Raw genomic sequence first — 25,399 nt, 5'->3', positions numbered from 1 at the left:
GGGCTGGCTGGCTTTTATCTGCCCCAAGGCATAGGGCAGCCCCGATCCTCTGGTGACTCGCCTCTCCTGTCCTGGAGGCGAGCACTCCTCCTGTGGGAACTTAGTTCCCTCCGCCTCTCTGCCCTGAGCCTCTGCAGCTCAGGAGAGGCTGGAGGGTTACCGGACCCAGAGGCAACCTCCTCTTCCTCTGACGGGGCTGAGAGTGGAGCACCTGCAGGCAATGGGTCCTCCATCACCTCAGGAGCCAGAGCAGACTCAGCTGGTGCCTGCACCTGAGGATCCAGCACAGGTGAGGGCCCTTCAGGCTCAAGCCCCAGCCCCGGCTCAGCTGGTTCTGGAGGCAGGGATTCCTGTGCAGGCTGGGATTCCTCAGGTTCAGCCTCTGAGTCCGAATCCCAGGCCATCACCCCCCCCCCAAAAAAAAATCAACACTACAAAGTTACTAAGCATATTCAGCCTTCATAGGGTGGAGGTCCCTCTTTGCATCCCCCCCCCTAAAGATTTTGCATCCTTTCGCAAATTTCTGCAGAGTCTGCTGGTACTTCCTTCTTGTGCACGGTTGATGTTTTCTTCGTTATATAAGCAATGCCACTCACATCCTCACCGTGAGAAACACAATTTATTTAATTTAAACATTTATAGATCACTTTTCAAACAAAGTTTCATCAAAAGGAAATATGCTGTTGCCCAACAATGGGAGATGCTGAAAATGAAGAGTTGCAGAACATTTGCATTCCCTCCTTTTTTCACAAAATTCAGGTTGGTATAAATATGCTTATTCCATTGAATTGCCCTTGGAGTGTAACACACTGGAAGAATCAAAATAGCTACTCTTAGTGAGTCTCAGACACTTAAACATTTCCGCACCATCACTAAGGATTAAATTGTCTTTTAATGGGGGTAGACTCTTCTTGCATTCTGTCTTGAAAAAGACACTCTCCAACTGCTGCAGGGAATTTGGACTGTACTTGTGAGAAGTTTCCTGTTAAGATAACCATCATCTTTTGCTCCAGTCAGCTCCCAAAGACTTATAACTTACTGTGCAACTGTGGCACTTGGGGTCTCAAAAGTCTTAAACTTTTCTTGAGGCACTTGGGTTAGTCCAGATTTCAACTAGAAGCAGTTCATTTTTCTGCCGTTACTGCAACATCCTCTTCTGATTTGTTGACTGAGAGGTCGTGAGATACTTCTGCAAAGATCCTCTTGTAATTAGTGTGAAAGGCAGCCACAAAGAAACATGCAGCCAGGCTGCAGATTCCAGCCATCATTAGCGTTGAAGCTGTGATGAGAAAGAGAGGACATTTCTGCAGATGTATTGAGAATGAAACCCAGCAGCTTAAAAATATATGAGAATTGCAAGATCAGTTTAGGAATCCTGCAATCCAGCTGCAATCCTGAGCCTACTTACCTGGGAGTAACTGCTAGGATTGCACAGTAAGGTAGGTCAGCATCAGTAACTATAGACCAGCTACCCAAACTTATTCGTTAATTTCCGTTCATATTGAAAATTCAATCTTAAATCTACTAGAATGTATAGCCAACTAAAATCAGCCATTATGCACTTTGAAGAAAATGTATAACTGAGTAGAAAAACAATGGCATAATGAACTATAGCAAAGATGTAATGGTTTTTTTAAAAAGGATAGGTAAAGGACCCCTGGATGATCTAAGTCCAGTCAAATTCAACTATGGGGCATGGCACTCATCTCTGCTTTCAGGCTGAGGGAGGCAGCATTTGTCCACGGGCAGCTTTTCCAGGTCCTGAGCCAGAGTGCATGGAAACACCATTTAGCTTCTCGCCGCAGCGGTGCCTATTTATCTACTTGCAGTGGTATGCTTTTGAACTGCTGGGTTGGCAGGAGCTGGGACAGAGCAACGGGAGCTCACTCGCATCACGGGGATTTAAACCGCCGACCTTCCGATCGGCAAGCCCAAGAGGCTCCGTGGTTCAGACCACAGCGCCACCTGCGTCCCTAGATATTATGGAGAATGCACTCTCACAGCATTGCGAGACAAAATCCCTGTTGCTGTTATGCAGAGACGAAAAGAGAGGAGGGCCTCAAAATACATAAAAGACCTTAAGAGCAACTAAAATAACTGCACCTCAAAAATCACAAGAAAATCACACAGTGTAAACCCAGGGTGGGGAACCCTTTTCGGTCCGAGACCTTGTTGACAATCTGGTGGGTGAGCGACAAACTCTCCTTGCCATCTGGGCAGGAAAGAGGTTATCAGAGTTCAAGGTCACACTTTTGTCAGTCAAAAGCAAGTATAGTGAAGCAAGGCTGCTGGGATATGTGTCCAGGGGTGAGTCTTGAGGGCCGGATAGAGAGGCCCTTGGCTGGAGGTTCCTCCAGCCTAAGAAGCTGGGGGACTCCTTGTTTGCAGAACTTTAGTACCCACACCAAGGCAGGGAAGGGAGCAGGTCAGGGAAAGAGACCTCTACTGCCATTGCTGTGCCTCAACCAACTGCCTCCCCGCCCCCTTGCAGCTGATATTCACCCCTGAAGGAAACCTCCACAGGTGTGTGTGTATGTGAGAAGAGAGAGGATATATTTATAATACGTGAAATAAATACGTAACAAAAACTTACTTGACCAGTCTAGTGCTTTGCCGATGGCTGAGGTGCAAGTAGAAAATGGAGCATCTTTCTTTTCCACAGCTAGGCTTTGCAGCAAAAGCATGAGCACAACACCTAGAAGTTGGCTGTGGAAACAAAAACAGTCCACCATGCAGGTCTCCTCTTCATGGTTATGTCACACACACACACACACACACACACACACACACCCATGTCCAAGACTGGCTCTTTTTTATGTGCACGGGGGAGGGGGGGAATATATTGTCTGTAACAGTCAAGATTCACTTTTATGTCTAGAGCAGACATTTTGGGTGGTACTCCGTGCTAGTCCTGCGCAGACTAGACCCGCTGAAGGGAATGGGCGTGACTTAGAATCATAGGGTGGTAGTGTTGGGAGGGTCCCACGGGTCATCTAGTCCAACCCCCTGCCATGCAGGAATAAAGGGAAGGAGCACCGCAAGAGAGGAGCTCAAAACCATTCCCGCTTCTTTGAGAGAAGGGGCAACACCAGAGGATTCAAGAATGTTCCGCTTCAATGTTCTGTTTCTGCAGTCTGAAAAGCCTTGAAATGATTAGAAGCTTAAACTTTGGTTCGAGCGGCTGATTCCCCCATGTATGGAGAGCCCTGTTTTTTTAAAAAAGTGAGTTAAATAATTTCAGTGGCTCGGCTCTGGGGAGGATTTGGCTGAATTGCCACCCTCTGTGTACAGTGGTATCTCAGTTTTCGAATGTAATCCATTTCAGAAGTGGATTACAGAAGACCAAATTCTGAAACATTTGAAAACTGAAGCATGCATTTCGGGAAGCATTTAAGTCCGGAAAACTCAAAATGGAAGCCGCATGGCATGTTCGGCTTCCGAAAAGCTTCCCAAAACCAAAGCAGTTACTTCCTGGTTTTCGGCGTTCGAAAGCCGAAACGTTCAACTTCTGACACGATCGAAAACCGAGGTGCCAGTATACTTTGAGTAGATGCCCCATCAAGTCTTGGTAGGAGATATGCCAGCCAGCCAGATACAACCGTACTATGGCGATTCTCCTCCCCATCCGGTGTCCTCTACTATTTCTGAGTCCAGTGATGGCCCTACAGGAAAGCTGTCTGAAGCTTTCCCTCACTTCACATCCTGTACTTGCCATGTGGTTCCCCTTGCCCATATATGGGCAATTGCATCACAGGAAACGCTGCTGCAAACTTGCCAGCCATGCAAAGGAACAGGTGCTGAGGACGTTTGGAAATCGGCTAGCTCTGAAGGAGCCAATGCTAATTCAGCCTCCTGCGGAAAGGGAGCTTTCCCAGCCGCCTTCCCAACTGCTACCTAACCAGTCTGTTTTCTTGAAACCGGCATTACTTGAATGAAGTCGTGTGTTGCAGCGTTATCTGTGCATTGAAACCATTGGAAGCCCAGCATCCTGTTGATATAGCCCTGCCGCTCTGGAAAAGGTGTCTCAATGGCACAGAATCGCCAATACCTGCATGGGCACGAAGCCCCTCTCACAATAAGCCCATAGAGCATAGAATCATGGAGGTGGAGGGAAACCTGGAGGAAACAATGCACAAGGCATGATTTGCAATGCAGGATGCAACCACAGCATCCCTGAAAGATGGCTATCTGGCCTCTGCAGCGAAGGTGAGTCTCTCACCTCCCAAGGCAGCCAGTTCCACTGTTAGAACGTTTCTCCTTAATGTTTAGCCAGAATCGGTCTCCTTGCAATTTCCACCCACTGGTTCTGGTCCTGACCTCTGGAGCAACAGAGATGGAGTCTGCTCCACCTTCGGCCTGAAAAGACCTTCAGAGATCTGAAGACTGTGGCCACATCTTCCCTGACTTGGAAGTAATTAGTGATGTTCAGGGTCGGGGAACCTTTTGCAGAACGGGGACCAAATTGTCATCTGGGCAGCCACCTGGGGGAGCACATGCCAGAAGCAAGAGTAGGTGGAACAAGGAATTGTACCGTTGGCTAATTTCTACACACACACATTCTTTATTCAGGCAACCAAGAGGTATTATGAGAGTTCAGAGGCACATTTCAGCCAGGCATAAACCCTCAAACGTAGGACTGAAGAGAGTGTAATGTCATGGAATGGCTGGATGCAGACGAGCGGTGGGAGACCCCAACTGGGGAACCCCCAGGGAAGAAGGTTCAGAGCCAGGGGAGTGGTGGTGCAATGACAACGAGCAGTCAGAGGGAGACTGGGAGAAGGTGGTGTCGGAAGCTGAAGAGGCAACAGGGTTTAGTGAGCAGGAAGAGGCTGTGGCAGAGAGCAGTTCAGAATCAGAGGCAGGAGAGGAGCGGGGCCAGGAGACACGAGATGAGGCAGGCTGCTGAAGAAGCCAGGGAGCCTCCCCCTCCTGCTGCAGCCAGCTCCCTCCCCCTGGTCTCCCAGTACATGGAGAGGAATGAAGAGGGTGGAGCAAAGAGAGACAAGAAGGCAGAGCTTTAGGAAGCAGGGGAGGAGCCTTAGAGAGTGGTGGGAAGGCGGAGCTGCCTCATTGGGGCAAGACTACTGGGAAGAGTTGCTGTGACCACTAGGCCTGCGTTGTTTTGGTTTCTGTGAATAAAGAGTTCACTGACGCTGGGTGTTTTATTGCTGACCTGCCCAATTCCAGCTCCTGGCAGTGGCTTGGGGAGAATCCCATGGGCCACACAAGAGAGACCTGGACAGCTGCAACTGACGCCTGGGTCTGAGTTTTCCCTTCCCTGCTCCAGTTCTTCTTTAACCTTGGCCTGGCAAGCTTTTGGAAAGAATCTGTATATTACCACTACAACTACGCAGCGCATAATACAGAAGAAATCGGGTGTCCTGATTCTGCTACTTACCTGATCACAAAAATCAGCCCTGACGAGGATCCTTCCCCCACGGGATAAGAACATTCGACCGCTAGTTCCATAGCGACAGGATAGATAGCAAATCCAAAGAACCCGAAGAGTGAGCTGATGGTTGCCAAAGCATAGGTCTGGTTTCTCAGCTGAGACACCTGCATGAGGAGAGTCTAAATTGAGTACCGACAAGGCTGCAGAGCCGACTTTCAGCAATTCAGCTCCATCGTGGGGTGCACCCCCAATAATGTCAATTTAAGAGACCTAGCGTTAATGGCATTTACCACTGCAAATCCAATGCTAGCCAGTGCAGCTAAACAGAGAAAGACCTTGGTAGCTTCTGTGAATTTCTTTGTCCGGTCAACGTACAGCCCAAGGCAGAAGGCCCCGATGAGTCCGGACACAATGAACAAGGCGCCGCTCAGACCTGCAAAGAACTGTAAATGAGGGATTGATTAGATGATATGGCAGACTCCAGCGAAGAGCAAACCCATTGAAACCAGGGAGTGGAGTTGGAGAAAGTAGATCCACAACTGCAAGGACTTCCACAACTGTGCAAGGACTTCCACTCCCATCCTGCTCCTCCCCCCAAACCCTTCCCAAACCTTCTCCAGAACGTTGAGGAGCCCCAAAAGCAGATAGGGGAGATGCACATAGGGGAGAGGAGAAGGCAAGGAAAAGCCATCGCGCAGCCAAAAGACCTTGCACCAGCAGATCCACTTTGTTGGGAGACCCATAGCAGTGCCCATAGATTTCAATGAGCCTACTTTGATGGCGATTTAGTTGGCGTCAACCCAATAATTATGGCTCCTAAGAATAAGGTGCAGCATATTTCCCTTGCCCCACCCTGTCTCCCTTCACTGGAAAGCAATCAAGAGCCTTCTGATCTGGTTGTTAATTATATCGTACCAGACAAGATGGCGCTACACAGGGTCTCTGTAATGAAGGGATCCAAATTGCTTCATTTTAAAGCACAGAAAATAAAGCTACATTTTTTATTTGCTTGATATTTATCCAACTAACATAGTTTTAGTTGTATTTTTTCAAAGAAGCTGAATTACCAATATTTGTAATGATAGCATACTGAAGGCTAGAAATGAAGGCAATTTCCCCCCCGAACTCACAGTACCAGGCAGATCCTGTATTTATTTGAACCAAAGGATCTCCCCGGATCACTTATTACATTTTGTCCATTTACTTAGTACTTTTGTCCATTTACTGTATTTATTTTTCCCAATTTGAACTAGAAAATGGTGATTTTCTTGAGTCAAAATGAGAGTACCCCTAAGCATGTTTTTTTTTTTTTTTAGAAAAAAAGCACTGGGTGAAAGATTCCTGCATTGCAGGGGGTTGGACTAGATGACCCCCCGGGGTCCCTTCCAACTCTACAAAGCTGTGATTCTGTGAACCCAATGTTCACTCCCTGGCATCTCCAGGAATAGCTGGGAATGTCCTCTGCCTGAAACCTGGACAGCAGTTACCAGTCAGTGTGCAGACAATGCAGAGCTAATCTGGCTTGGTCTAAGGCAGAGTCTTCTATTCCTATTGTGGAAGGACTACAGTTCAGTGGGACAGCATCTGCTTAACATCCAGGTTCAATGGCTGGAGTATCCAGGTAGGGGAGGCAGCGCTGGTGAAAACCTCCCTGCAGAGTTTCACAAAAAAACACCCCACCCCAGCCGCCGCGGTCTCTGCACATCTCCCCGCTTCTCCCTGTGATAGGCTAAAGCTGAATTCCTGCAGTCCTCTCCCAGATTGTCTTCTCGATCTCCCGTCTCCACCTGCCCTCCCTTGAGCTTGCAAGACAACAAAAAGCCACAGATGAAATCTGGAGCAACTTACATTTGAATATCCATTGACACACAGGATCTGTTCCAACAGAGCACTGAAGCAGGTGAATATTGCTATCCCTGTCGCGAAGGAAAGGGCCAGGATGATGTAAGCTGTATTTCGCAGGAGCTAAAAACGGAAGACAAGGCACGAGTTGTCAGGGGGGGGGGGGGGAAACAGCAGATCGTTCACCAACAAGCTGGTATACACATTTATACAGAGTCTGCTAAAACTTGCAACTTGTTTTCCAGTGTAACTGACAGGTCTGCTGGAAACCTTAGACTTTTGTCAAACGAGAGATACGTTCAGATAGCTTGGGATAGAGACTGGGTAGGCAAACTAAGGCCCGGGGACTGGATCCGGCCAAATCGCCTTCTAAATCCGGCCCGTAGACTGTCTGGGAATCAGTGTGTTTTTACATGAGTAGAATGTGTCCTTTTATTTAAAATGCGTCTCTGGGTTATTTGTGGGGCATAGGAATTCGTTGATTCCCCACAAAAATATAGTCTGGTCCCCCACAAGGTCTGAGGGACAGTGGACCGGCCCCCTGCTGATGGATGGGGGCGGGCATAGGCATAGCCAGGATTTTTGTTGGGGGGGGGGCAGAACCTCAGATTTGTACAGTCATACCTTGGGTTGAATATGCTTCGGGATGAGAGCGTTCAAGTTGTGCTCTGCAGCAACCCGGAAGTAACGGAGCGCGTTACGTCCGGGTTTCGCCACTTGCACATGCGCAGACGCTCAAACTGACGTCACACGCATGCACAGAAGCGCCAAAACGTGACCTGCGCATGCGCAGACGCGCAGACACGGGCTACGTTTGCTTCTAGATGCGAATGGGGCTCCGGAACGGATCCTGTTCGCATTTAGAGGTACCACTGTATTGATTTTTTTTTTTAAAAAATAATGTTTATTAAAATTTCACAAGAAAAAAAAAGAAAAAACCACATTAATGAAGAAAAAATTAACAATAAAAAGAAAAAGTACAAAGGAAAAAAGGAAAAAAACAATTAAAAACAATTTCATCTTTTCCTCACTTCTTTTACATTTACTTGTTTCTCGGACCTCCTCTTACCCCCCTCTTTTGTATTCTAACCACTGTATTGATTTTTACTTATTTGGGGGACAGCTGCCCCCTTGGCTACGCCCATGAAAGGAAACAAGGTCGGAAGTGGACCATGGTCAGAAAAAGACTGGGAAACACTGATCTAATATGACACAACAGTTTCTTTCTTTCTGTCCTATAGAGGCACGTAGCATTCGTTGTACCTTTATCTGAGTTAATAATTCTGCTTTGCTTGCAACATACCATCTTCAAGCCCCTGAAGAATGATGGTGAATTGGAGTGGCTAGCGCTTGCTGACGGCGGCGTTGGCGGGACCTTGTCACGAACGCCCAATGTGGCTAAGGCACAGGCGAAGACAGCAGGCCCTGCGTACACTCCAAGCTGTAGAAAGCAGGAGGAGGAGGAAAAATGGCTTAACTCATCTGCCAAGGATATGTAAGCGGTGCAGAATACTAAAATTGATTAGCTTTCATTTACCATTAAAGGGATATCTTTTCCTCCCTGTACAAGCGCAGGTGACAGCAAGTTAGCGATGAGAATGCCCAAGGGATTGGCTAAATGGAAATTAAAGAGAGAGAGAGAGAAATATGTGACTTTTCCCTCCGAAGCAGCTGAAATATAATGCCGAGCATTTAAAAAGCAAGCCAGCTGACTGGAAAGCAAAAAGAGAGGCCACACGCCTGTACAGGGTTAGAACTCAGGACCTGCTTTGGAACCCCTTTCGTTGGGAGGCTTCTCAGATGTGTGATTTGAGGGCGGCTCCTCCAAAGATATCCCTATGGTGATACCAGGTATTTTGGGCCCTCTTCTTCAAGACCCCTTAAAGACACTAATAAATCGCAGGTGAAGAAGTTTCTGAACTGCACCACTTCAGATAGTACTTGGGGGAATGGCTTTCCATAGAAAAAAAACCCATTCACACAGAAAACTAGGATGATGGGGGAAGAATTCTAGCCCAGCTTCCTTCCTGACATGCTAATTTTCTATGTGTGAGATACAGTCAAACTTCGGCTCCTGAACGGCTCCTTTTTGGAACGTTTTGGCTCCTGAACGCTGAAAACCCAGAAGTAAATGCTCCAGTTTTTGAACGTTTTTCGGAAGCCGAACGTCCGACGCAGCTTCCGCTTGAGTGCAGGAAGCTCTTGCAGCCAATCGGAAGCCGCGCCTCGGTTGTAGAACATTTCGGAAGCCGAACAGGCTTCTGGAACAGATTACGTTCAACAACCGAGGTTTGACTGTATTGCTTTCTTCTTTTTTGAATGGTTCCATGCAGTCATATGTTTCCAGACTGACTGCTATTCCTGTCAGGGAGGTCCCAATCCTCTGAGGGAGCAGGTGAGGAGCTGGGGGCGCTTCTGAATCCATTACTGTTGATTTGAAGTTCAAGTGGCCATGTTGCCACAGAGTACCTTCCATCAGCTTCAGCCGGAGGGCCAACTCTGCCACAGCCTAACTTCGGTTGTCTACGCTCTGGTAACCTCTGGGTTGGACTACTGCAATACATTATATGTGGGGCTGCCTTTGGAGACGGTTTGGAAACTGCAGCCGGTGCAGAATTTGGTGGCGAGTCTGACGATCAGGGCAGTGTGGTCTGAGCATTTAACACTGATTCTGGCTCGACCTGCCCTGGCCCAGTTACTTACACATGGAGGCAATCATATTGGCTGTGGCCCTTTGATGTTCTGGGAACCATAAGGCTGCCAGTTTGGTGGGTGAAAAAATGATGAGCGGCTGGGCCGTGCCACAGAGGCACTGTCCCACAAGCAGGTACACAAAGTTGAGGGAGCCCAGATCCAGGAAATCGAGGATGCTGAAAATCCGAATTACACTTCCCATCATGTTCAGCCAGGCGCAGAGTATCACCTGCAGTAGAAGAAACCATGTCACCAACACTGATTTCAAGCAGCCATCCATGAGAACGGAATAAATTTCAACAATTGAAATTCCAGAACTACCGTATTTTTCGGTCTATAAGACGCACATTTCCCCCTCCAAAAATTAAGGGGAAATGTGTGTGTGTCCTATGGAGCGAATGCAGGCTCCTTGGCTTCAGCGATAGCAATGTGAAGCCTCCGAAGCGCAGAGGGAGTGCTCCCTCCACGCTCTGGAGGCTTCGTGTTGCTTTCGCTGAAGCCTGGAGAGCAAGAGGGTTGGTGCGCACCGACCCCTCTCGCTCTCCAGGCTTCAGGGATAGCCACCTAAAGCCTCCGGAGCACAGCAGGAACTCGCGCTACGCTCCAGAGGCTTCGGATTGCTATCGCTGAAGCCAAGGAGACTTTGGGTTCCTCTTGCTGAAGCCGGGAGAGCAAGACTCCTGGCTTCAGCAGAGAGGGAGAGCTGCGCAGCGGCCCTTCAGCGAAGCGGGAGGAGAAATGGAAGGGGCTCCGTTTCTCCTGCCGCTTTGCTGAAGGGGCGTTGAGCAGAGAGGGGGAGATTTTTTTTTCTTGTTCTCCCCCTCTAAAACAAGGTGCGTCCTATGGTCGGGTGCGTCCTATAGAGTGAAAAATACGGTATTTCATTTCCCTACATTTCTTTTCCGACAGGCAGATGGCTATAAGGCTGGAAGTGCGTTGAGAGTGAGGGTAGTAGCACAGCGGCTGGATGACCTGAATTGTGTACCTGGGCATCCTTCAGTCCAAAGTTCATCCAGTTCATTGCTGGCCTTTGGGAAAGCACTAGAGGGCTTTGTACCAATGATCCCCAGATGGTGGAAATGTTGGGCACAATCCTGACTCCTAGGCACCTTCCCTTAGTCACAAGTGGTTGAAAGCCAGGTACAGAACATACCTGGCACCTGGTTAATCTTGAACACTGGCCAGAAGGCGTGGGAGTGGGAACAGAGAGAAAATTCACCTTTGTGCAACTACCTAGTTTCTACACAGACGCAAAGTCCTCTCTGTCTGGGCTAGCAAGAGGCCCTATCAGAGTACAAGGGCACATTCCAGCCAGGCAAAACCACTCGAGGGAAGGTGAGAGGGAGGGCTGGGGAGAGCTGCAAGAGCCTGAGAGAGACCTGGAAGGCTAGATTTGGCCCCCAGGCCTGTAGTTCCCCACCCCAAATCTAAAGCACACCCTGTGCTCTCCTGTGATTGTGTCTTCTGCAAGATGTCAGCAGCAGGGGCAGTCGTACCTAGGCTCCCTTGCACCCTTGTAGACCAGTATGAAGTAAGCAGCACATAAGCGGCACACAAAACACTACCAAATCATTCTACGTTCTAAATCTTAGCCAGGCTAAGCGAATAAAAATAAAATAAAAAGCTTAGTGAATGAAAAAATGCTTAAGTCAAGAAAGAACTTAGCATATGAAGTTGAAGATATGAAAAAACACCAAAATGTTGAGGGAGAATTTCCTGAAGAAATTAAATATTGTAGCTTAAGCCAAGAAGGAATGTAACATATGGACTGAAGGAACTTTAAAGACTGAATCTTCCTTTTGGACACAATTTGAATGAGTTTTCTGTTTGTGGCTTTTGTAGTAGATCTTGTACCTTGTTCTCTCAGTTTTTGGATTATTAATATAAGATTTAGAACATAGAATGATTTGTATTGTTTTTTGTGCTGCTTATGTGCGGCTTACCTCATACTGGTCTACAACGAGAATTGGCAGCATGGGTTCATTTCTTCAGTCCCTTGCACCCTTGGCAAGGAGCTCAGGAGATCCCTTGCACAGAGCGCTATTTTTCTAGAAAAAGAGGTGCCGGAACTCACTGTGAACACCTCCCTTGTTCTCTTATAATGGCAATGGCGCCCACCTGAGAGGTGCTGGAATTGAGTTCCTGGGAGTTCCGGCTGGAAAAAAGCCCCTGTCAGAGGAGACCGCAGCAGAGGATCCAGCCTGGGGAGGGTGGGCTCCTAGCCACTCCTAACCCCCAGGGAGAGGCGCATTTTTTGTGTCCCTGCCAACCTGCCCAACCCCAAGGTAGGCCCTCCCATCAGATGTCAAAGAAATAAACAACTACAGTGGTACCTCAGGTTACAGACACTTCAGGTTACAGACTCTGCTAACCCAGAAATAGAACCTTGGGTTAAGAACTTTGCTTCAGGATGAGAACAGAAATCACGCGGTGGCAGCAGGAGGCTGCATTAGCTAAAGTGGTGCTTCAGGTTAAGAACAGTTTCAAGTTAAGAACGGACCTCCAGAACAAATTAAGTACTTAACCCGAGGTACCACTGTATCTGACTTTTAGAAGACATCTGAAGGCAACCCTGTTTAGGGAAGTTTTTAATGTCTGATCGTGTTTTTAATATTCTGTTGGGAGCCACCCAGAGTAACTGGGGAAACCCAGTCAGATGGGTGGGGTATAAATAATAAATAAATATATTATTATTATTATTATTAGCCCCTGAGCAGGGGCAAGCAGAAGCCTGTTGACCATCTGTGATCTTCTAAGAAAGAAATCTGCAGTAGATTTCCAGGCAAGTTCCCAGGTTACTGCTCAAAAACTGCCGCTTCGCGCCAGTCTCCATTTCAACTTACGGCACATTTCAGCCCGACGGTGTCCAGAATCCATATTGCTATGAGCCCGACTGGAACGGATATCACGAGGTACACGAGGGACAGCCAGTTGACCATATCCATGGAGGTGTTAAACCGTTCTGCTGTTTTATCAGCCACTGGAGCGAACGTCAACCATAGCTGCAGATGGAGGGGGAACGAGGTTACAGCGTAACGACACAAAACCTGCAGGTAGTTGTGTTTAGGGCGCCATCTGTGAGTAGCACTGTCTAGACACAATCAGCTAGCTCATGGGTAGGTAAACTAAGGCCCGGGGGCCGGATCCGGCCCAATCGCCTTCTAAATCCAGCCTGTGGACAGTCCGGGAATCAGCGTGTTTTTACATGAGTAGAATGTGACCTTTTATTTAAAATGCATCTCTGGGTTATTTGTGGGGCATAGGAATTTGTTCTCCTGCCCCCTCACAAAAATATAGTCCGCCCTCCCACAAAGTCTGAGGGACAGTGGACCGGCCCCCTGCTGAAAAAATTGCTGACCCCTGAGGTAGAGAGACAGGAAGCCTGGATTGCGCAGGGCCAGGCAGGATTTCCTTTAAGATCTTACAGAGCGGGGCAATGTCACCACATGTTGCTAGACCTGAAGGTGACTTAAAGCATCCTGCTGAAGAACGAAAGACAAATCCAGGCAAACCATTTAGAACATGAGCAGCTCAATGTTCCGAGTGGATTTGTATTTTAGCTGGGAAGGTTCCAGGCAATTAATGCAATCTCAAATTAGTGTTTGGCTGGGGCTCCGGAGACTGATGCAAGACACATCTCTAGGCAAAAAGCAAATTATTTATTTATATTGATCTATCTACCCATCCATCTGCATCCTGCTTTTACGTTTTTCTTGTGTGCCCTGCCATACGGGCATATTTCCACAGGCAGGTGTCACGTAAGTCCCACATGATGACTCAGAAAAAGGGAGAATGAAAAAGGTTACGTCCTCCCCTCACCCATGAAATTCAGTACACATGTATTCTAAGACACCTTTCATTACTAGAAAAATCTGCAAACGAGGCATTTGGTCGTCTCTTCGCAAAATGAGCAAGGAAGCAAAGCATCATATGCTAAGAGCAAAATTAGAGGATAGTATCAGAACGTTAGTATAGTAAAAGCTATGGTTTTCCCATTAGTGATGTATAGAAGTGAAAGCTGGACCATAAAGAAGGCTGATTGCCGAAGAATTGATGATGCTTTTGAATTATGGTGCTGGAGGAGACTCTTGAGAGTCCCATGGACTGCAAGAAGATCAAAGCTCTCCATTCTGAAGGAAATCAGCCCTGAATGCTCACTGGAAGGACAGATCCTGAAGCTGAGGCTCCAAGACTTTGGGCACCTCATGAGAAGAGAAGACTCCCTGGAAAAGACCCTGATGTTGGGAAAGATGGAGGGCACAAGGAGAAGGGGACGACAGAGGACGAGATGGTTGGACAGTGTTCTCGAAGCTACCAGCATGAGTTTGACCAAACTGCGGGAGGCAGTGGAAGACAGGAGGGCCTGGCGTGCTCTGGTCCATGGGGTCACCAAGAGGCGGACACCACTAAATGACTAAACAACAACAACAACAATCAGAACGTTCAGGAGAACCTGCAAGTTAGCGTAAGTACAGCAAAACCTTTTTTAAAAAAGCAGAAACAAAACCGTACGGAAGGCCAATGAACCTGCAAAACTTCCAAATGGGCACAGAATGCTGTTATTTGAGAGGCAAACTATTCGGGGGGTTCTCTTGACCCTCCAAGCCATTTGGGGGGGGGGTGCAGGGTGGAAACCCCATTCCGCAAGTGGGAGTCCTTAGTTGAAACCCATGCAGGGAGCTGAAGTATTTGGTATTTTGATTTATTTACTTTTTAATGCATTCGCAAACAGCCTAAGCATTTGCATTCCTAAGCACTGTACACAAAAACTACCCATACATAGAAGAAAACACTCTTGTCTAGCAGATCTGGGATGAAGTATCTCAACAGTTATTTTAAATTATTATTATAATTTATTGAACTTATATACCGCCCTATACCCAAAGGTCTCAGGGCGGTTCACAGAACGAAGAAATCACGTACTTTCTTCTGACCCTAAGTGCTCAGAAAAATCTGTCAAAATCTTCAGTCATTTGAAAACTAGGAAGTTAAATTAAAAGAGTTAACATCAACCTTTTCTGTGGTAAACAAGTATATTTTGCAAAATTGCAAAGAACACCTGCAATGTTCCATTCAAGGTCAGCTTGCAGCCTTTCTTGAAGAGACATCCTCGGTTGTCAAATTGTCAAGAGCAAAGAACTCTGAACTGAAATTGCCTCAGGAACTAAACTAATGAAGCCTTAACGCTATCAAAGAGGTTCTCCCACAAATTGACAGAGCCTGCCAAGCTAATTACAAGTGGAATATGGTAATCCCAGAGTGAAGGACGCAGAACTCAGGAGCAGGTAAGCAATGTGCAGAGATGGCAAAAGAATATGCAGAGCTGAAGATGCAGACTATGCATTTTTATGAGAATTATAATGTCTAAGATACAAAATAAATGTACCAAGCAAACACATACATAAATATGTAAACTGCATGTCTGAAGCAGTACAGGGGTACCTCGGGTTAAGTACTTAATTCGTTCCGGAGGTCCGTTCTTAACCTGAAACTGTTCTTAACCTGAAGCACCACTTTAGCTAATGGGGCCTCCCGCTGCCACTGCGCCACCGGAGCACGATTTCTGTTCTCATCCTGAAGCAAAGTTCTTAACCTGAAGCACTATTTCTGGGTTAGCCGAGTCTGTAACCTGAAGCGTCTGTAACCCAAGGTACCACTGTATAGGAAAAAAGTCCTGAAACCATTTTGTCTCCCAAATTGACCTCAAATGTTTCTCTGCAAAGAGGGAGGAGATGAGAAAAACCTCCTCATTGTCTCTTTGCTCACAAATCCTGCCTCAAGGGCACATTTAAGATATGAATAGGGCGAGCCTGTGACCTGGACTCAGGAATTAAGTACAGTGGTACCTCGGGTTACATATGCTTCAGATTACAGACGCTTCAGGTTACAGACTCCACTAACCCAGATATAGTGCTTCGGGTTAAGAACTTTGCTTCAGGATGAGAACAGAAATCGTGCTCCGGCAGCGCGGCGGCAGCAGGAGGCCCCATTAGCTAAAGTGGTGCTTCAGGTTAAGAGCAGTTTCAGGTTAAGTACGGACCTCCGGAAAGAATTAAGTACTTGACCTGAGGTACCACTGTATTTATCATCACAAAAGAATAGCCTGGCTAGCCAGGTAAAAACCCATCAACAGGTTTCATGTCAGACAGGATTCTGTTGTAGACCGCCCCTTCTGTGATGTATGTATGATGTTTTGGGGGGTGGTCTTGGGCTCCAGGGTGGGCAATTTCAAAATGTCTATATAAGGGCTTGCACACCATTGTTCAGGGTCCCTCCTGCCTCCAGCGTGTGGTTGTGAGCACCCTGTTGCAACAGTTAATAAAGATCAGGCTTACTAGCTGCTTTGCTTCTCAATATTCTCTGGTTGGCCTCTGTTATTTTCTCCTTCTGATAGAGAACCTACAAAAGGACTCTATATGGGCTCTTTGGGTACCCCATAAGGGAAAAGGAGCAGTTTTTTCATATAGCACATTAATAAAAGAGTGCTCTTTCTCTTACATGCACATGCACACGAAAAGCATCATGGAAAAACAATAGCCATCTTCTGTTATTAGAGATGGGAAACCTTTTATAGCCAGAGGGTCACACGTACTTCTGGGCAACCCATGCTGGGCGTGGGCAAGGCCAGAGGCAAAAAAGGATGAGAGCATTCAATTTTATTTTATTTTACCTTTGTGCAATAGGCCTGTTTCTACAGACACACACATGCTCCTCTCTAGCCTCTGTCCAGGCAAACAAGCAACATTATTGGAGTGCAAGGACACATTTCAGCCAGGAGAAAACTATCAAGGGCAGTGCAGAAAAGGGACTGTAAAAGCTGTGTTCAGGGTGTGTGATACCTGGGGAGAGTCCCTGAGGACCAGATTCAGACCTCTGGCCTGACATCCCTCATCCTTGTTCTAAGATGCTGGATCCAAACCACCGTTAAAGACCCACAAGCGTCTTGGTGGTTCTCCCTCCCAGTTTTGCGCTCCTAGGAGCCCCTCCCCATGCTTTGTAGTGTGCACTGACTGCCTTGTTCCATTCTGTCTGAATTAGCCCAGATGTGTGGGAGAAAACCTGTGGCCTCAAGAGAGCTGGAAGAAGGCTCTGAACAGATGCCTGCAGTAGCTGTCGAAATGAGTAGCTGCTACAGGCACCCGTTCATTTTTGTCACCTCACTGATTTTAACAGAGTTGGCCCACACATCGAGTTGAGGGTCATCAAGTGATGCACGTCAATGTGCAATATGGCCACTAGTCCACATCAGTCCTGTTGTTCAGTGCATCTTGCATCACTGGTTGTTTACAACATAACAGAAAGCAGATTAGTTTAACTGGAAACAAACCCGGACGACTCCTTTTGCTTACAGAAACTTTAGCCTTTTTCTGGGTCACAATGAAAACAAAGGAGAGGTTAAGTGTGGCGAATAGGTTAATTGTCCAATTAGGCAATTAAGCCGTGAGTAAAGTAGTCCAGAGTGTAACACAATTTTTGGAGTATGTATGACTAAAGGTAATAAGGAACAGAAGTAACTCGGCAGGCAATAAAAACTAAGAACTCTGCTGCAGATAAAGTCTGCTGTTCTTCTCATTGAAACACGACCAGTATCAGGGTCAGGAAGTTTTGCCGCCTGAGGCAAAACAGAAGACGCTGCTCCTGCCTCCTTCGTTGCAGCCCCTGCCCCACGACTGCCACCATCTCTTCCTCTGCAGCTCCACAGCCCTACATCCTTTTCCTCAGCAACCCCTTCCCTCCGCAACGTGCGCTGGAGGTGGCAGGAGAGTAAGAGGAAACTGGAGAAGAGACAGCAGTAGCAGGTGCCTGAGGTGGAGGCCAGATCTGTCGCCTGAGGCAACTGCCTCACCTCACTTCATGGGCCGGGCGGCCCTGACTGATATCCTGAAAAGAAGCCAGTTTGGAACACCTCTAATCATCACTCGGCGTGTTTGTTGGGCCTGCTCTTTCATTATCCAGCACCGAGGGCCTTCTGGCGGTTCCCTCATTGCGAGAAGTATGGTTACAGGGAACCAGACAGAGGGCCTTCTCGGTAGTGGCGCCTGCCCTGTGGAACGCCCTCCCAGTAGATGTCAAGGCAATAAACAACTATTTTACTTTTAAAAGACAACTGAAGGCAGCCCTCTTTAGGGAAGTTTTTAATGTCTGATGCTGTACTGTTTTTAATATTCAGTTGGAAGCCGCCCAGAGTGGCTGGGGAAACCCAGCCAGATGGGCGGGGTATAAATAATAAATTATTATTATTATTATTATTATTATTATTATTATTATTATCTGAACTTCTCATTATCTTTATCATCGTTGCCTTTTCATTACTGCTTCTCCACGGCTCCACCACATTCTGAGCTCAAACCAGCACTCTGTTTCTCAGCATACATATCCCTCAACCAACCAGCACAGGCAGGAAGTACAGTGGTACCTCGGGTTAAGAACTTAATTCATTCTGGAGGTCCGTTCTTAACCTGAAACTGATCTTAACCTGAGGTACCACTTTAGCTAATGGGGCCTCCCGCTGCAGCACGATTTCTGTTCTCATCCTGAAGCAAAGTTCTTAACCCGAGGTAATATTTCTGGGTTAGTGGAGTCTGTAACCTGAAGCGTTTGTAACCTGAGGTACCACTGTGCAGAGTTTGGAGAATTTCTAAGGAGGGAGACTGACTTTCGACAGTGCTTCGATGACGTCAGCTGCTAACTCCAGAGGGTAAAGGACCCCTGGATGGTTAAGTCCAGTCAAAGGCAACTATGGGGTTGTGGCACTCATCTCGCTTTCAGGCCAAGAGAGCCAGCGTTTGTCCACAGACAGCTTTTCGAGTCATGTGGTCAGCATGACTAAACTGCTTCTGGTGCAACGAAACACCATGACGGAAACCAGAGCACACAGAAGCGCCATTTACCTTCCCGCCACAACGGTACCTATTTATCTACTTGCACTGGCATGCTTTTGAATTGCTACGTTGGCAAGAGCTGGGACAGAGCAACGGGAGCTTACTCCATCATGGGGAATTGAACCACCGACCTTCCAATCGGAAAGCCCAAGAGGCTCTGTGATTTGTCCCACAACTTTGCCTTATCTTTACTCTGCTGTAGCAACCTTCAGCAAAGAGACTTGTGGTCCCTTAAAAACAAACAGATTTATTGCGACATAAGCTTTCACATGTGCTGTTGTTTGCACAGCAAGGGGAAAGGCCGGGCGGTGCTAGAGATAGCTGCTAGTGTGTCATGGTACTATGGGAAGCATAAATGAAGAAAGAATTAACATAGGAGCCATTCATGGCAGGTACAACCCGTTCCTGACTAGAAGTCGTTGGTGTTCTCTTGGCCTCAATTTGTTAAAAAACAAGTAAAAGCCGAGCTTGTTGGAGAAGTAGACAGTTGGCATGAGGCTCTTCTTTTAAACCTATGACTTACCGTATTTTTTGCTCTATAAGACTCACTTTTTCCCTCCTAAAAAGTAAGGGGAATTGTGTGTGCGTCTTATGGAGCGAATGCAGGCTGCCCAGCTATCCCAGAAGCCAGAACAGCAAGAGGGATTGCTGCTTTCACTGCGCAGTGATCCCTCTTGCTGTTCTGGCTTCTGAGATTCAGAATAGTTTTTTTCTTGTTTTCCTCCTCCAAAAACTAGGTGTGTCTTATGGTCTGGCGCATCTTCTAGAGCGAAAAATACGGTATATTGGTAATTTCTTGAGAATATTTTGTATTATTTTGAGTAAGCCACCTACTGTACAGTGGTACCTCGGGTTACAGACGCTTCAGGTTACACACTCCACTAACCCAGAAATAGTGCTTCAGGTTAAGAACTTTGCTTCAGGATAAGAACAGAAATCAGGCTCCGGCGGCACGGCAGCAACAGGAGGCCCCATTAGCTAAAGTGGTGCTTCAGGTTAAGAACAGTTTCAGGTTAGGAACGGACCTCCGGAATGAATTAAGTTCTTGTATAAATCTTGTTGCATACATAAATTACAAAAACAAAGAGGAAGAATTGTTCTTTGCATCTCCACCTGAGATAGAACGAGGATCTTTCCTACTGAATATATATTATCTTAAACAAACCTAGTGTTTTTATTTTCCAGACTCAGAGTCTCTCTGTGTGATTACTTCCAGGGGTAAAGTGTGCTCCTCCAGCAGTGAATCAGTGGCTGAAATGCCTCTCTCCCTCCCCGGACCCAGAGGTCTCTCCCCAGGTCATCCTGCTCACTGCTTTGCAGTCTCCTGGGCTGTAATGTGTCCTGGAACACTCAAAAAAATGCTTCTTGCTTTTCTGGAAGGAGGTCAGAGACTGGCATAGAAACTTGCCTCCTGCACCAAAGGCAACTTTTTCCTTCCTTGCTCTGCAACTTCGGACTCCACTTTAAATAATACTGATGGAAAAGACTGTCTCTTCCTTTTGAGCGCTGCCTTTCATGGTGTCTGGTTTGCGTCCATCCACTCTCTGGCACCCAGCTTCTGATCTGTCGGGTCTCTAATGTCAGCAAGGCCTGGATGGCAGATGACAGCATCTCTGCTGCTGGAAAATGTGCAGGTAATAAAATAAAATAAAATAAAATAAAATAAAATAAAATAAAATAAAATAAAATAAAATAAAATAAAATAAAATAATAAAATAAAATAAAATAAAATAATAAAATAAATAAAATAAAATAAAATAAAATAATAAAATAAAATAAAATAAAAAATAAAATAAAATAAAATAATAAAATAAAATAAAATAAAATAAAATAAAATAATAAAATAAATAAAATAAAATAAAATAAAAAAATAAAATAAAATAATAAAATAAAATAAAATAAAATAAAATAAAATAATAAAATAAATAAAATAAAATAAAATAAAATATTTTTATTGTTGCCCCAGCCACATTGGGTGGAGCCAGTGTGGTGTAGTGGTTAAGAGCGGTAGTCTCGTAATCTGGTGAACTGGGTTCGATTCCCTGCTCCTTCACATGCAGCTGCTGGGTGACTTTGGGCTAGTCACACTTCTCTGAAGTCTCTCAGCCCCACTCACCTCACAGAGTGTTTGTTGTGGGGGAGGAAGGGAAAGGAGAATGTTAGCCGATTTGAGACTCCTTAAAGGGAGTGAAAGGCGGGATATCAAATCCAAACTCTTCTTCTTCTTCTTCCTCCAGCATATACAAAAACATAATAAAACTTCCCTATACAGGGCTGCCTTCAGATGGCTTCAAAGGTTGTACAGTTACTTATCTTTTTAACTTTGTTGTCAGTGTTGCGGGACACAGAATCAAGACAAAGAGATTTGTTGTAGGGGCAAGTTCCTGAGTCGGACTCTCTGTTTGTTGGTCTAGCAAGCAACTGTGGCCTTTTTCAACCTGGGCAAGCCTTTCCGCCCATGGTATGTGAGAAGACAAAGTCATATTTCCAAGATTAACAGCAGAAATCGCTTTGATGGGACGCCGGGCAGCTCTGAGCTGGCATTGCCAGGACCAGCAATGTTCCTTTCCCTGCAGATTCTGTGTGGTGAGGCAGTGACTTGGGGATTAAAACTTCAACCCAGTTCTTTGAAGGCCTTAGCTTGGCGTATGCTTGCTGCTCATGTCTCTGACCATCACCCAAGAGAGTCCAAGCCCGCTTGTCCTGGTCAGTGGCTCCATTCTTTGGGTTTCTTCAGTAGAAAACGGATCACCTCATTCAAGAAATAGATATATATACATATCATTTGTGACAATTATAAAATATACTTTTATATCTTATACAATTTTTTTTACTTCCGCCAATCACATCTGAAAATTTTCCAATCTTTTCCACTTAATTTACATTTCTTACTTTCACTATTACTTTTAAATATCATAACTAATGTCTCTCTTCTTTATCCTCTTTGCAATATTCCATATATTCCTCCTTACCAAACTTCTCGTAGTCCTACTAGCGTAATTTGTTGACTACAGTTGCTCTTCAAATAGTTCGCATATTTATTCCAATCTTGTGTGAATCTCTGGTCCAGCAGGTTTCAAATCCTTCCTGTCATCTTATCCAATTTGTTCAAGAATCTCTTATCTTCTGGTGGGGCCACTTCCATGTTTGAAGAAACATCTGAACGTCTTTACTGGATCAACCCCAAAGTCCATCGTATTTGGATCGCTTGCCTCCGCATTGGCCTCCCCATGTTTTTCTAACATACATATGAAGGAAATGAATGGCAAGGGTGTGAGCCTGATACTTGCCATAAAAATCTTGTGGCAGGGAGTTCCATGAATTAATTACTCTTTGCAGAAATAGGTACTTCCTTTTCTTGGTCCTGGATCTGACAACCAGACTCCTTACGTGACTCCATGTTCCAGTTTAATGAGAGGGGAAAACATAACCCGCTCATTGCACCAAGCGAACTTGTTGCTGGGCTACAACTCCCATCTGCACTGAACATTAGCCATGCTGCCTCAGCTCTCAACCAAAAAGCTCCAAACCTTTTTGCCTTTTGTCCTAAGAAAGGGGCCTTTCAACCCCTGGAAGAGTCACAAAATGAGCCCCACCTGAAATATTGTCGCTCTGCAACTGGAGCCAGCGTTTTCGTTGGACCACCTGGCTAAACAATATGTTTCCCACAGCAGCAGAGACCTGATTTAAGTCATTTCCTTCCCAAACTTGAACATTCCAAGCTCTGAAAGCTGCTGCAGCACAGGAATTCAACACCTGCACCTTCCGAATAGTGATTCACACGCCATTTTGCTCCTTGGCGCTCCAGTAAATCAATGAACGAACAAAGCAAACAAGACACACCTCTTAATTTAGTCCCTGCTGACTCTGTCTAAATTTGCAAATTGAGAGGAGTCGGGACTTGAGCTCATCTCGGGGCTTTGGTGTAGGGGAGGAAGCGGCACTCTGCACATGTTCAGAGGCTCTGGATTGTTAACCTTCAGATTACACTTCCACCGAAACAGATTCCCACGAGAGGTGGTGGACTCTTCTTTCTTGGAGGCTACTAAGCAAAGGTTGGGTGGTCATCTGTCAGGTATGATCTAGCTGAGATTCCTGCATTGCAGAGGGTTGGACTAGATGACCCTTGGTATCCCTTCCAACTATAAAAGTTTATGATTCTCTGGTTCGGTCAGACTGCGACCACAGCCTAGGAATGGTTAGCTCAGGATTTAAAATACCCCATGCAGCTTGGAACATCCGGTCCCCAGACCTTTGAGAAAACTGGGAGGTCCCATGCACACAATCCATTGAAGGTGCTCTTTTAATAGTCATTGCTTCCCCCAAGGAATCCTGGGAAATGTAGTATCACAAAGGTGCTGGGAACTGTAGCTCTGTGCTATCTTAACAATCCTCAGCACCTTCAACAAACTACAGTTCCCAGGATTATTTGGGGGAAGCCACAACTGCATAATGTAAGACTAACAAATGGTCTGGGCGTAATGGGAGTTGTAACATCTGGGAACCCAAGGTGGAGAAAGGCAGGATTTAAGCATTGTACCACAGAAACCCCCATTAAAATCCCTATCAGGCCAGGTAATAAAAGCATTCTGGGAAACGATATGTAATGAGATGAAAAAAATGTTTAAATTAACTTTTATATATATAAAAAAACCAGAGGTTTTTTTATTAGCAATTGTAGGTGCTAAGGGAGCAGAAAAGACTTTATATGCATGCAGCGACAGCAGCACAGATGCTATTAGCCCAGAGATTGAAAGAAGATAAAGTCCCTACCAGAGAAGACTGGCAAATTAAATTGTAGGACTATGCCGAAATGGCAAAACTGACCGGAAAGCTCAGGAACCAAGAAGACCAAAACTTTAACAAAAAATGGGGGAAATTTATCATTTATCTTGGAGACCACTGTAAACTGATGAAAACATTAGAAGGACTGCAATAACTCTTGTAAGGTAGCAAGTACTATGGAAATAATGGAGTTATATTCAATATAGAATATTGGGGGGGAAAGCAGTAGAAAAGGTTTAATAATAGGACCCATGAAGGGGAAGGTGGGAAGTCCAGAGATTCAGAGGAATCTGTAAATGTGGATATGTATGGTTGTACTGTTATAACTTTATATTTGCAAAATCAAATCAAAATTATTTCCAAAAATAAAAATAAAAATCCCTAACAGGGATTTTTGTCTGTCTCTCCAATCCTAATCTACCTCGCAGGGGTGTTGTGTGGATCATGCATAGCTCAGTTGGATAGAGCATGGTGCTGATAACACCAAGGTTGCAGGTATGGGACAGCTGGAGCATAAAGAAGGCTGACCGCCGAAGAATTGATGCTTTTGAATTACGTATGGTGTGGAGGAGACTCTTGAGAGTCCCATGGACTGCAAGAAGATAAAACCTATCCATTCTTAAGGAAATCAGCCCTGAGTGCTCACTGGAAGGACAGATTGTGAAGCTTAGGCTCCAAGACTTTGGCTACCTCATGAGAAGAGAAGACTCCCTGGAAAAGACCCTGATGTTGGGAAAGATGGAGGGCACAAGGAGAAGGGGACGACAGAGGACGAGATGGTGGGACAGTGTTCTCGAAGCTACCAGCATGAGTTTGACCAAACTGCGGGAGGCAGTGGAAGACAGGAGTGCCTGGCGTGCTCTGGTCCAGGGGGTCACGAAGAGTCGGACACAACTAAATGACTAAATAACAACATATGGGACAGCTACATATTCCTGCATTGCCTGGGTTGGACTAGATGATCCTCCGGGTCCCTTTCCAACTCTAAAAAAAAGAATTCCATGATTCTAAGCCATAACATGGGGCGGCGAGACTTTCTGCCCGGCGCCTCGGAAGCCAGAAAGGCAACGATTTAAAACGCAAGCTTCCAGTGACAGGCGCTTTGACTCATCCGTCAGGATTGCTAACAACCCAGAACATCCGGCCGCGCCGCCACCTCTCCGCTTCCGAAGTACCTCCAGCCACTTCAAAGTCATTTTTTAAACTTTGGGGTGGCCAGATCGTTCAAATTTCCCTCTCGGCTCCCGAAATCCCTGCAGCTCCAAGCCGGGCCAATCGAAGGGCTGCTTCGATGGGGGGAAAGCGGCCGGCCAAAGGAATCCCGTGCGCAATCTGGCAAGTTGGAGACGAGCGAAAAGAAAAGACAACCGCGCGCGCTCTTTACGCACCATGGCATTGGAGCAATTGAGCAGGCAGACTACGCCCAGCAGCAGCCATCGCCGCTTGTAGACCTTGTACGACTCGGCGACGATCTTCTCCGAAGAAGTCCCGGGCAGGAGGCTCCCTGGCCGGTTGTTGTTGTTGTTGCTGTTGTGGCTGCTGGCGCTCTCCGCATCCATGTTGCGCGCTGCCTGCGCTGGCCGGTTTGTTGGCGCCGCGCTCGGGGCGCGCTGCTTTTCCGGGCGAGAATGGCTACGACGCCCCCGCTGCCCTCCTGCCCGGAGGAGCCAGGGGTGCGCCCTGGATCTGCCGGGCCCGGGGAGGCAGTTGCCACATCGCCGGCGAGCGGGGCTTGAAAAGCCGGTTCCTCGCGCGCCACGCCCCTAGCCTCGCCGCGGCTGCCCCAGACAGTAGTCTGGCACGG

General features: G+C 46.5%; 1 protein-coding gene across 1 annotated transcript; it reads right to left on the bottom strand.

The window, feature by feature from the left end:
- Positions 1–600: 600 nt before the first annotated feature.
- Positions 601–25,399, bottom strand: SLC49A3 (solute carrier family 49 member 3). Its single transcript, XM_080986895.1, has 10 exons — positions 24,984–25,399; positions 12,772–12,930; positions 9,938–10,157; positions 8,772–8,848; positions 8,538–8,675; positions 7,241–7,357; positions 5,683–5,835; positions 5,399–5,556; positions 2,594–2,706; positions 601–1,279 (listed from the first exon to the last, which is right to left on the bottom strand). Exons 1-10 carry the CDS (start codon positions 25,152–25,154, stop codon positions 1,125–1,127), a joined length of 1,461 nt encoding a protein of 486 aa, XP_080843021.1. The 5' UTR covers positions 25,155–25,399; the 3' UTR covers positions 601–1,124.

This window comes from Podarcis pityusensis (genome assembly GCF_964106645.2).
Source record: "Podarcis pityusensis genome assembly, chromosome: 17".
NCBI lineage: Eukaryota > Metazoa > Chordata > Lepidosauria > Squamata > Lacertidae > Podarcis > Podarcis pityusensis.
The sequence above is the reverse complement of the archived record's forward strand: the minus strand, read 5'-3'. Positions and strand labels throughout refer to the sequence as shown.